The sequence below is a fragment of the Actinia tenebrosa genome, unplaced genomic scaffold, assembly GCF_029948245.1.
Source record: "Actinia tenebrosa isolate PJP-AT-01 unplaced genomic scaffold, QUT_ActTen_1.0 PGA_scaffold7__59_contigs__length_16204524, whole genome shotgun sequence".
NCBI lineage: Eukaryota > Metazoa > Cnidaria > Anthozoa > Actiniaria > Actiniidae > Actinia > Actinia tenebrosa.
In genome coordinates, this window is record NW_028292584.1 from 1,795,252 (window position 1) to 1,807,877 (window position 12,626).

Genomic DNA, 12,626 nt, shown 5'->3' on the forward strand with positions numbered 1-12,626 from the left:
CCAGCCTGATAGGGTGGGGATGGGGCTTCATAGATCATCAGTAAAAAATTTTGTTGGGAGGTAAAATCTTTTCATTTTAAAGAAAGCTATTTCCTTGTTGGGTAAAAAAATAAAAGGAGGAGGGCGACAATCTTTTAAAAAGTTGACTGCGAATCCCTCCAGCTCCTCCACTGTAATAACCTCAATATTATGTCAAAAACCTCAATATTATCAACTTTCATTCAAAGTTGCAAGGTTACCTTTTTCTCAAAAACAATATTGACAATAAATGGCGGCAACATGAATGACTGACGGTAGTCTATTGCAAACTACACGACTCGATTTGTGTCGGGGTGGCCGCGTAGTAATGCAAACGGCGGTAAAAGCAATTGGATCAGGTATTATTGCATATTCTAATGTATTACGTTGTAAAGGTGCCATACAAAAAGGTTTTAGATCGCGATCAGCCACCTGGTACACTGATCTTTCAGTCAGGTGTAGCACTTTTTGCCATTTACGGTGGCTGAGTCCACGATGTGCGCGTGCTCAAAAACCTGAATAATATTCACGATTTTATCGAAGAACCATACGTGTTTTGAGCTTCAAGAGGGCAAAACCTTCGGCTGTTTGTAATCTTGTATAATGTGTGGCGATCAATCTACTTTTTATTCAGAACGGCTTATTTAAATGACAAAACTGGCCGAACGTCCTTGGACTGCATTGGAATTGTTCTTTTTTTCGTCTTTTGCTATTTTTTCTACGATCTACGTACATCTACATTGATTATTTTCTTAAGAAGTCACTTGATCACTTGAATTGATCAGTAATATTAAACTGCTTCGCTCGATCGAGTTTATTAGATTTTATTGCTGAATATCGCCGTGACTTTGGGCTGTCTCTATGGAGAATAAAGTCCTCCAGAGCTTGAAATCAGACTCTCTTCTTGAGTTCTAATTAAAATAGCTTTTTCCGCGATAACCGGCCCGATCGAGTCTTCTGAAAAATCGAAATCTTGACGTTGTACCTAATAAACGTTTTTGCTTACTTTTCAAAATACACCAGAAAAAAAGGTCTAACTCATTGAAATTTTATTTCAGGCGTAAATTTTATAATTTTTCTTCAATTTGCATCTTTCCTTGATTCTTTTATTTATGAATAATTCGAAGATAAAACTATGTGCGAGTGTGCGCATGCACAATGTGCCCCCACGGCGCCTACAAGTGCTAGAAATATATCCCACATGGAACATCAGCATCTCGTTTCCTCATATAAATATCAAAGTAATCTATATTGTATATAAGAGCTTTGTGCTTGTTAGTATCGCGTAACATTCGTAATCAGATGACGTAAGACGATCGACAAACGTTTAATTATCGATCTGCTAACATCTTAGTGAGCGAGTGAGTGAGCGAGTGAGTGACACATTTGCATATTCAGACCCCTCACAATAACTCGTTTCTACGCTTCGCGTATCCACGAGTAAAAAAGCAAAGTAAATTAAATGACAATTCCAAAGAATACCAACATTACAATTGGCAAGAAATGTGCAAAGCAGGAATCCAAGAAGTTAAGAGTTTTTGAACTTGACAAGTACCTGCATCACCATAATTTGTACAAAAAAGATATATATATTAAAATAGAAAGTTGAACTTATTTCTCCTCATATTAGGCAGCAAATATGTGAGAGGATCACACAAAATACTAGGGAAATATCTGATGAATGCAAATCAGATTCTGAAAACAATCATGTACCACAGCAATCCAGTGGAAGTGACACCGATGAAAATGAAGATGAAAAAGAGGGTGAAGAAGAGGTCTGCGAAACGAGAGCCAATCGCTATGGCCGTACAGTTGGCTCCTGGAAATCACGTTTCTGAAATACTAAAAAATACTTAAAAGAAATAAGGTATATCTAGTTTGTGTGTGATGTTCTGTTGCTATTGTAAGGATGTGTGTAGTTTGTTTTTTTTTGGGGGGGGGGGGGGGGCTGTACATTTTTATATTTGGTAGTGGGGTGGGTCATCGAAATAGAATTCAGTTCCTTACCATGGGGGCTGGCGTTTTTTAAATATTTAAAACATGCAATTCCTCCGTCCCCCCCTCCCAAACATGAATGCTTCCTTATATCTTTTTTTTTAAAAAGAAAAAGATGATTTTTCTAACACATGACCTGATTTTTGTTCGGCTTTATGCCGGAGAGTTTTCAGGAGAGCACTGAAAGGACAAAATATGGCAGATCGATGTGTTTCTTTGTCGTTTTGTCAAAAATATCCAGTATTATTGTATGTAGAATAATACACTACCCGTCATTATTGCAATCTAAGAGTCTGCATCTTTTATCCTATAGACTATTAATTTTTTCTGATCACTTTCGGCGTGGCGCCATTTTGCTCCAAAAACTCGCCCGTAGGCATCCATTAAATGCTGATTATCTCGAAAACAAGCTAAAGACACCCTATTTTTCTTTTCATATTTGGAATCAGCATTAAATTTCAGGTTAATTTTTCCAAAGTATTGTTTTATGGGTTTCCTGTGTTTAGCTTGAACAAGTCGCTGACCTAGTGTAAGTGTGATTGCGGGCACAGATTCGTTGAGTGTCATCTGTCGTTGCACGTGGAAGAAATGGAACGCAAACCCAAAGTTGCTAAAGTACAGGTAAGAAAATATCTTTTCTTAATACTTTACTAGTTCACAAATTAATCTAACTATTGATATTATTTTAGCCTACGCCATCAGACATGGAAATTGAGGCCGCAAAGGCCGTGGTTGCGGATGAAACGTTGGTTGCTGGTGGTTCGACAACTCTAAACGGCCATCATGAAGAAAAGGAAAAGGACCAAAAGACTCCTTTGGCAGCTGAAATGACCAGCGCTGATTACTATTTCGATTCTTATGCACATTTTGGTGAGTGAAGGTTTGGACAGTTTGACATAACGTACGCTTTCATAGAAAGATATATAGTCGATTAGAATGTTGGCTTAGTTCAACAACGTAGAAAATTATTAGATTTTCTTCTGCATTGATTAACCGTAAGTCTTCTATTTCAACATGGTGTATTTGCATTGATAACCCCATCTCATTTAGTTTTTTTGTATCTTTCCACATTATCCATTCGACATTTTGCCGATCAAATATTCAAACGGTGCTTGGTTTGGTGGCATATAGGCATACACGAGGTGAGCGATTGTCTACTTTTGATTATATACTGGGGTACCTGTGGTAGCCCACTCATAAAATAACTGTCTTCCGATTCCTGAGTGACAAAATGAACAAATTTTGCAATAGTACCCAGGGGCCTTTAGAACCTTACCCAAAAGACCTTTGCATCTGCTTCAAGGTTCCAATCTTCATACAATCTGATCAAATAGCATGTACTAGCAGTCAATCAATGTCACCATGTCAAGTGATTAGGAGAGGGTGGAGCTAGCAGATCATGTGATAGACATTTCAAATTTAATGGCCAATAGATTGATTTTGCTTTGCTTCATGCTTTGACTCAGCTATTCAAAGTAATATTTTCTGTAACGGAAGATCAGTACTAAGGGATAAACTAGTCAGTTAATGTGTTGAGAACTAGTACGGGACTGATCCATGACTTCAACTTTTAAATTATTTTGCAAGCTATTCTGATAATGATGCTATATTTTCAAGGTGTTTTGGCTCTAAAAAAACTACTACAAATAAAATGTACACCTCGCTGTATAGCTCCTACTTAGGGTGGTTTTTATAAGACTGTGAAAGCCTAAGGTACTATGAAAATAGTTGTGACATGGCAAGGCATGTGCCAGACCAATCACATTTATTGAGAATTTACTCTCCATCCACTCAAATACCCAAAACATAGAATAAGAAAGCTACCGACAAAACTACTCTATAATACAGCCTTGGTATTATGTTATAGTGGCCATTGTTATTTTCATTTATTTCAGGAAATGCTTAAAGATGAAGTTCGTACATTGACTTATCGAAACTCAATGTACCACAATAAGCATTTATTCCGTGATAAAGTAGTGTTGGATGTGGGCTGTGGGACTGGAATACTATCAATGTTTGCAGCTAGAGCAGGAGCCAAGCATGTTTATGCGGTAAGTTAAATTACATACACTATAGCTCAGAAGTTTACCACTGTACAGTGTCTGCATGTATTATTTAGACAGAGTGCATTAATTCATGACACACATTTAAACATGTAAACCATGCCTTGAGACAAGTGAGCACTTTACACATTTTAGTGTAATTTTAATTCTTTATGCAGTCTTTTAAAAGAAAGGCCATAGAAATTCAGTAATGTAATTCATATTCCATATTATCTCAGAAATCATGGTTGTTTGACCAATCGCAGCACACCAATTTCTATATTCAAGTCTAAAATTATACTAAAAGAATAATGATAATAACTTTATTTAACTTTATTGACCAAACATTGCGTCACTTGGGAGACAATATAAACAAAAGCATATCGGAATGACTAAGGCCAAATATTTCTTTATCAGATGCTTTAATGGTCGCCAAAATGTCTTGAATTATCGAATAAAGATTCCTTAAACACCTATGTTCATAAATAATGTTTGAAGTTCTGAAAAGAGCACGAAAACTACATCTGAAGCCAAATTCAGTCAGTCTAGTAAGTGACACCTTGTTGAAGCAACACGTCACATCACGCTTGTATTTCTATTGGAACACATACCCTGAACGAAATGCGTGACAGTGTTACGCTTTTTGACACATTTATTGCAAAAAAAATTATTTCACAATGGATTAATTTTATTGATTTTTGTCCATATTTATGTTAAACTAGCCAACTATTTTATGCTGATCACCTACTAAAGCATATATGTTGGAGTCGACTCGTTTCGGTACACATCAGAGAATTGGGGAGTTTCACTTATCAATCACTTTCATTAATCGCTTTCAAAATTCTTTTTGACACCATTCTAGAACTTTAAATGAATCCAAACAATGATCTTTCAATTGAAAGGTTTTATTTAAAGGTTTTTCGTGACAATAAAGGATTCAAAACGACTAGATCGGGGTCAAGTTGCAATCATTTTTGACACACTAGAGACTTGTCTTTCTTCTCTATCAACTCCATTCATCAGGCTTGAAACTCTTCTTAACCATCATTCTAGAACTTCAAATGCATCCAAATGATAATCTTTCAATTGAAAGGTTTTATGTTGAAGTCAAGTTTTGCTCGCGTATAGTACACAATCAAATCGTGATGAAATCGCAAACAACAATAAAGAAAGGTTCGAACAAATTGCGAGCAGATCGCGAGCACTCAGTGCGATCAGCTAGCGATCAAATGTACATGTATGTTTTTGGCCTGTACTGTAACTCATATTACATGTAACTTGTGACCTTGGCCAATCAAAATATTTCATTCCCAACATGCAGTTGGTGATAACACTGGAGTTGTCAGTTATAATCAAATCTTGACTTTAATGTCAACTTTGTCCTGATTTGGATTTTTTTTAGAAATAGATTGTGCCATATGAATGGTCAAATTTGTTAGAGTTGAAACAAATTCATTGTAACAGTCAGACAGTGTCTCTCAATAAACCTCAGTTTTTAAATTACTAAACCAACAATGACTTAGAAAATGACTTCGAAAACTAAGTGACATCATGCATTGAACAGACGAGCAGGAAACAGAATGATGTCACCTTCCTTTTTAGCTCGTGAAGAGCTATCGAGGTGGCTAGATTTCACATTTTTCGGATAACTCTTCTCAGCCAATCATTTTGGGTAATTCCCGTAACCATGGAATCCTTTGTATTTGCCAAGTGACGTCACTGTAAGAATCCATGCTGTTTGCAGAGGAAACCATTTTGGATTTTCGATCACTTCATAATCACATGTAATGAGCAGCATATTTTGAGTATTCTTAGTTTATGCTCTTTTTATTGGACCTTGTGATATGAGATTGTCGTATTTATCATTAAACTGGAAGAAGAATCCAGCCTGGTTTGTCATATATTGGATGGCAATTAGACTCGGTCCAGATAATCTCAGAAGAATAATTTCGTAACCAGAAATTGGAAAAGAAAGATCAGAAGCAAATAATTTAATTAGTTAAGACAACAATTTGTTTGCACAAAACATAACTCCGACTATCGCCTTACTATATAGCTCGGGTCATATACCCTCAATGAAATGAGTCACCAAGTGTCATTTGTTATCATCTTAGTTCATTGGTACTCGAAAAGCTTAACGAGCTTACCATGGGTTACCTCTGATTATGAATTGGTAGAGCTCTTACACCAGGAAGTGAAAATCTGTGAGCTCAACATTAGGTTGATCAGTAATGAGAAACTAAAGAGGATCCAGAGGAAGAAATATTGCAACTTCCCAACGCACATTTTTATTTTTTTCAAAAAACAATTGAATTTTATTGTAGAAAACATCCCAAATACAAAGTTCAGTTCGACATAAAACTGAGAATTCATAAATACAGTCTTTAATAAACAAACCCAAATCAAGTTCAACTCTAGACTGTTCACCCTCGTAGGGATGTTGGTTCATATTCCTCGCAGATTTTCTTTCTGACTGATAGCAAAAATCTGGACAAATACGAGTCGAGTTCTTGAGGTAAAATCTCTGCAAATGGTCAAGTCTCCTCAGTTGTGAGAAATAACTGAATGAGCAACAGGTCGTTCTTTGTCTTTTTCGGTTGTTGCATTTTCCTCCTCCTCGATAAAATCTATGATGTCTTGTAAATCAAGAGGTTACAAACCTTTCAGCCATGTTTTTTAACATAATTTTTGATAATTTTAACAACATTATCGATCCAGTGAGCAATCTTTGCAACCACATACGAGACAAAGCTGCCAACCGTTGTGATTTTCCCGTGCCTGTGAGAGCAATGACGTCACAGAATACTGAAAACTGATTGGTTATAATTTTACATGTGAAAATTATCGTATTTTTACATGTGTTGAAATTTCTCTTGTAGAAATCTTTGTAAGCAACTATAGTTTATATAGAGGATATTACATGGGCACGCGGAGATACAAGATTTATCTTCGAGTGTTGAAAAGATCCCTCACGAGTGAGCGCAGCAAATGAGTGGGAGATTTTCAACACGAGAAGATAAATTTCATATCTCCAAGCGCCCATGTAATATTCTGTTTATTATATGATTATATGATATTATATGCCTTCATCTTTTCATTCTAGATTGAAATGTCTTCTATTGTTGATCATACGAAAACTATTGTGAAAGATAACAACTTGGATTCAGGTTAGTCATTGTGACAGTTTCCATGATACATTCAAATGTATCGTGTATTGACGGTAACCGTTCATGACGCCGCCTTGTCATGACGCCCCCAGCTATATGACGCCCCACGTATACCATGACGCCCCCAGTCTGTACTACCATGACGCCCCTAGTCTCTATTAACACTTATTTAATAAGAAGTTTAACGATAATAATATGGCGCTACGAACCCATGTAAATCCAACACTATTGGAGTTGTTTCATGGTCATTACGGTTTTAAATAACTTGTTTCTACGCTTCTCGTATCCACAAGTTAAAAACGATACCTACGAGCTGGCGAACACTAAATCTCTGTAGTTAAGCGATGTACTTCTTGAATTTTGTCATTAACAATTAGTTCCAAAACATGATATAGCTGAATTAGGAGTTAAAGAACATCATCTAGATGTATTAGGAATTCAAACCATAATTCTAAGACATGTTCATCGATCAAAACTTTTATTTTGTGCGATCAAGTCACGTTGTTGTTAGGAAGCACTCTCAACATGGCCCGTGATCAACATTTCGGAATGCTTTTATCGGCACAAGAAAGTTATAAAAAATTCTTCATATTTAAAGAACATCATTTCGGTGCATTTGGAGTTCTAGAACATCATTTCACAAAGAACATTAAAACTTTTTTGTAAGGATTGTTTTTGAGACGCACACCTTTGTGTTTCAAACTCTTTTGTTATTTACACAAATGGATAAATATGTCCATTTCGATAGCTTTTTCAAGTGGTTTCAGCAATTGCCGGGAAAACCAAAATATTTCTTCAAGGCATCTGTTTACAGAATAGGTTTTGAAATTACGAACAGAAAGTTGAATAAACTCAACCTCGGAAGTAAATTAGACAGTGAGCCGAGGAATCGAAAGTGACACCTCGCTGCATTCCTGGGTGTGTTACAAACACGATGCGTCACATCAACGTATCATTTGTATTTAGATTACAGTAATATCCAGAGTAATATCATAGTTACATGTAACTACGATAATTTGGTATGCTCTTTTGATTTATTTTCAATTTTGTGGCTCTAGAATATCATTTTAATATGAACTCTGAAATTCATCAGTAATGATTGTTTTTGAGACGCAGTTTGTGTTTCGCGTCACCAAGCGAAGGCTTCAAACGCGGAGGAGTTGTGTGATAACAACAGTGTAACGACTTGAATATGGCAAACTACCCGATTTATGTGAGCAATCTTTGCTTGCTTTCCGAAATAGTTATTAAAAACACACATGTTTCTCCTCCAAGAAAGTTTATATGAATAAGGAGGCTATTAAAGTAGAAGAAACGTTACGGATGAGTCAAAAACTTTAGACGCAAACGAGTTGCCGTGACAACATACCCAGCAGTGAAAAGACTTGTAAAGTGAAAACAGCAAGCTACCCGATTTTCGTAAGAAATCTTTGCTGATTACCAAAATATTTAGCAAAAACACACATGTTTCAAAAATACGAATAAGTCAAAAACTTCCTATGCCAGAGAACTATTAGGTTACAAGTCTGCATACTACGACTGCTGAAAACGACTCGTTCGTTCGAAAACAACTGGTTCGTTCATGCATAGTTACATGTAATGGTCATGTCAAAGGTTTTGATTCTTTCGCAATGCTTTTCTTACTTTATTCACCAGCACTCTCTTTTGTGGTATATTTTCAGTGTCAAACTTTTTGGATATAGGTTTCAGAACTTATGCGTAAGCGTTCTTACGGCAACTACGGCATACTAACTTGAATTACGAATAATTTGTCGGACTTACGAAATTTTGTCGTCAACTTTTTTCCTTTTCGTTCTTTTTTGTAGTTCTTGGATTTATACTTAAGCAATAGAAAATTTTTTCCGTGTTTACATAGCCTGATGCAAACACGAGGGGAGGTTGGGAGAATTCTCCCAACCTTCCCGAGTGTTTGCATCAGGCTATGTAAACACAGGGAAAAAATTTTCTATTGCTTTTATAAAATAACTTTAAAGATAAAATAGCACGAAACAAAGGTAGATCAAATCATTTATTTCGCGATCAAAATGCAAATTCTTAATACATCATCATATTTCTTAACTAGCCAATCACAAAGCGGGATTGAAATGTCAAATTTTTTCTCTGTTGAGCGGCGAATTTGCACGCGAAGAAGTAGAAAATCGTCGAAAGTTGGCTTGAATTATGAGCTAAATTACACAAAATATCGACAGAAATGTTTTCAAACTAGTAAGAGACGTAAACTTTGTCAAATGTAAGTCAATCCCTTGCTTGATCGCGGCTAAATTGTACATGGACGTGGCTAATCTGTGCCCCGGCGAACATTCCAGCGAAGGAGAAGCTTTCGTCGTGCCTGCTATGGATGTTTTGGTTAGAGGCTATGCTTGAGTTTAGTGCAGATGACAAGACATTGCTGCATAGTTGTAGCTGTTGTGACGATGGCCGTGCGTTGTAACTACGGAGGGAATTTTCATTCCTATGGCCAGATAAAGACATAATATGTCGGTTTGACAGGCCAGCATTGGACCACAGTGTGATAGCAGTGGCCCTCACACAGTGGTTAGTGTAGATCTGTGACAAGTTTGCGGCTCTGCTGAGGTCTTTCATCATCTCTCCGAGCTTGTTTACACCAAGGCATCGTCGCTCAAACCAAACTTTCTCTTGCTCGCCATTCCAAAAACGCTTCGGGAACTGAAAGAATGCTTCACATTCGGGATTTAATTTCTCCACATACAGGCAGAGAGCATGATATCCATCGTTTGGATGGTCGGTTTGGTAGATTCTTCCAAGCTTTTCAAAGCTTGCAGATCTGTCATCTAGCCCTCCCTGTCGTGTTTTTGTCGCTTCATCGTGCGTCATCGTAGCGTATGGCCGTGAATTTTCATCACGAAGAAAAGCAAAACTGGACTTTTTTATATTTCTCTGCCCCTCTCGACCACGACGACAGAAGTACAGCGTAATATGGAACCATACGTTGAATAGGAGGCCCTGAGGTGTTGTTGGACTTATAGCTTGGCTCTCTTTTAGACGGCGAAGGTCTTCTGGCTCAATGGCAGGTTTGTGTTGAACATTTGACTCGCCTTTCTTTTTCATGCTTTTAAGTTTAGCATCGAGGATTTGGTTTGACTGCTTGAAGGCAGGATCAGTGGCAATATGAAAGCTTTTTTTATGGGGAGGGTTGCTGAGATAGCGCTCTATGCCATTCCTGAATCCGAGCAGGGTACTTTTGCTATAGTTTCCTCCGTCCTTATTTCTAGCTTCGGCGTAGAAACTTTTTAGGTTGTCATTGAGCTCCTCTTTGCTCATGATTGCTATTTCTTCTTCAATTCCTTTTGAGGAAGCCCACTCTGAATTAAGAGTATAAACAAATTGCACGTTTTATTGACTGAAATGTTTTTTGTTTTTTTGTTATTGTAAATATTTGATTTGCACTTGTGAATTCACAACAAGTCACCCACGGCGTAACATGTTAATCAAAATTGCAAACTTTGTGACATTATCCATGAAATAGCCGGTTTTTATAAATTAAAAAACATTAAAAACGTTATTCTGAATGAAACCAATACCTTTAAATACCGATACAGCGTATGCTGTGGCATATTTTGTTGATTTTGCTTGGCTTTCATCAACTAGATTGTCAAGGTCTTTCTCGCTGTAAACGGCGAAGCGTGATTTTTTTCGCTCTGGTTCTTTGACTTCATCAATATCAACAGAGAAATTCGGAATCTGTTCTTCCATTCTTAGCTATCAAATGTAGTTTTACAATCAAATACTAGTATTAAATATCAAAATTTTCAGTGTTTTCAAAAAGTGCCGGGAAACACAAAGATTGTGACGTCAAAACCATGTTTACATACTCTCATGCAAACATACCTCTCGACCAATGATAGCGCGCGTACTATATCAGTTATTTTATAATATGAAATACTGTTAAACTTCTTATTAAATAAGAGTTAATAGAGATTAGGGGCATCATGGTTTATGCTGGGGGCGTCATGGTATATGTGGGGGCGTCATTGCTGGGGGCGTCATGACAAGGGGGCGTCGTGACCGTAAACCGTATTGACCCTTCGACTCCTATGATGCCCAAAACTGCCAGAAAAAACTCACATTTAAAAATTTCACCTTCAACAATTTTGAGCAATTACTTTCTTTGCTATCAATTCTTTTTATGCATCAAGTAACTGCTGTTTTTTTTTTTCATGGTGGTATTTTATTGCTACTCAATTCTTCACTTGTCTACATTGCAATGCATCATGGGAAAGCCATTAAAAATCAAACATGGAGCCCTGCCTTTCTCATATTATTTTATTTTGTGTTGAGCCACTCAATCCTACATATGAAATATTAGCCTCATGGCGTTCTCCATGAGCTTAATGTTTAAAAATGGCAAAGTAGGTCCATTTTTCAAATATATTGAGGACATGATGTACGAATTGTTGAAGCTAAAATCATGATTTAAGCTGTCAAAGGCAGGGCTTCTGACTGAATGCATGGAAAAAGTAATGTGCAGCGATCAATCTACTTTTCGATCCATCCAGCTCGGTCTATGAGTCTTCTGAAAAATCGAAATGTTGAGGTTGAGGTTTAATACATCAGAAAAAAAGGCTTAACTCATTGAAATTTCATTTCAAGCCTAAATTGACACATAATTTTACTTCAACTTGCATCTTTCCTTGATTCTCTTAATATGAGTAATCCAAAGATAAAACTGTGCGAGTGTGCGCATGCACAGTGGGTTCCCACGGCGTCCACAATTGCTAAAAATATCCCACATGGAACATCTGCATTTCATTTCCTCATATTTGATATCAAAGTAATCTATATTGCATAAGTAAGAGCTTTGTGCTTCCGGTCGTGTAACGTTCATAATCAGATGACGTAAGACAATCGATAAACGTTTAAAGTGCTACTATGACGAAAATCGCTCAAACTTGGATTCAGCTGAAACTTCCTAAGAATACTCTTTAAAGGTCCAATAATCACTGTATGAAGTGTTTTCTCGATATTCAGGACGAAAGTATGATATTTTTACGATTATTTTTTGGAGTCTGTGACGTCATACACTCAACATCGAACATCGCTCCATACATTTCTTTGTAGTTTATAATCAAAATATCAGTAGTAAAGGGAGAAAGAAATACCCAAACACCCCAAAATATAAATTATAGTCACAAGTAATGTGAAATAAGCACATTAGCCACCCTTTGGGCTTCATAGGAATAAAATAAATTAAGGATTTATATACAAAGAAATATATGTAGCAATGTTTGATGTTGAGTGTATGACGTCACAGACTCCAAAAAATAATTGTAAAAATATCATACTTTGGTACTGAATATCGAGAAAACACTTCATACAGTGATTATTGGACCTTTATAGAGTATTTTTAAGAAGTTTCAGCTGA

General features: G+C 36.7%; 2 protein-coding genes across 2 annotated transcripts in view; one reads left to right on the top strand and one right to left on the bottom strand.

The window, feature by feature from the left end:
• The first annotated feature begins 2,563 nt into the window (after window positions 1-2,563).
• LOC116297271 (protein arginine N-methyltransferase 1) overlaps window positions 2,564-12,626 on the top strand; it is a 45,549-nt gene continuing 35,486 nt past the window's right edge. Inside the window, exons 1-5 of the mRNA XM_089040426.1 lie at window positions 2,564-2,634; window positions 2,703-2,883; window positions 3,145-3,155; window positions 3,909-4,064; window positions 7,159-7,222. Of these exons, the coding sequence (XP_088896552.1) occupies window positions 2,602-2,634; window positions 2,703-2,883; window positions 3,145-3,155; window positions 3,909-4,064; window positions 7,159-7,222 (445 nt within the window). The 5' untranslated portion in view covers window positions 2,564-2,601. The remainder of the gene's footprint in view (window positions 2,635-2,702; window positions 2,884-3,144; window positions 3,156-3,908; window positions 4,065-7,158; window positions 7,223-12,626) is intronic.
• On the bottom strand, window positions 9,239-10,566 carry LOC116297270 (uncharacterized protein KIAA1958 homolog). The gene has a single exon (XM_031705464.2). The coding sequence runs from the start codon at window positions 10,523-10,525 to the stop codon at window positions 9,479-9,481; it is 1,047 nt and encodes a 348-aa protein (XP_031561324.2). The 5' UTR covers window positions 10,526-10,566; the 3' UTR covers window positions 9,239-9,478.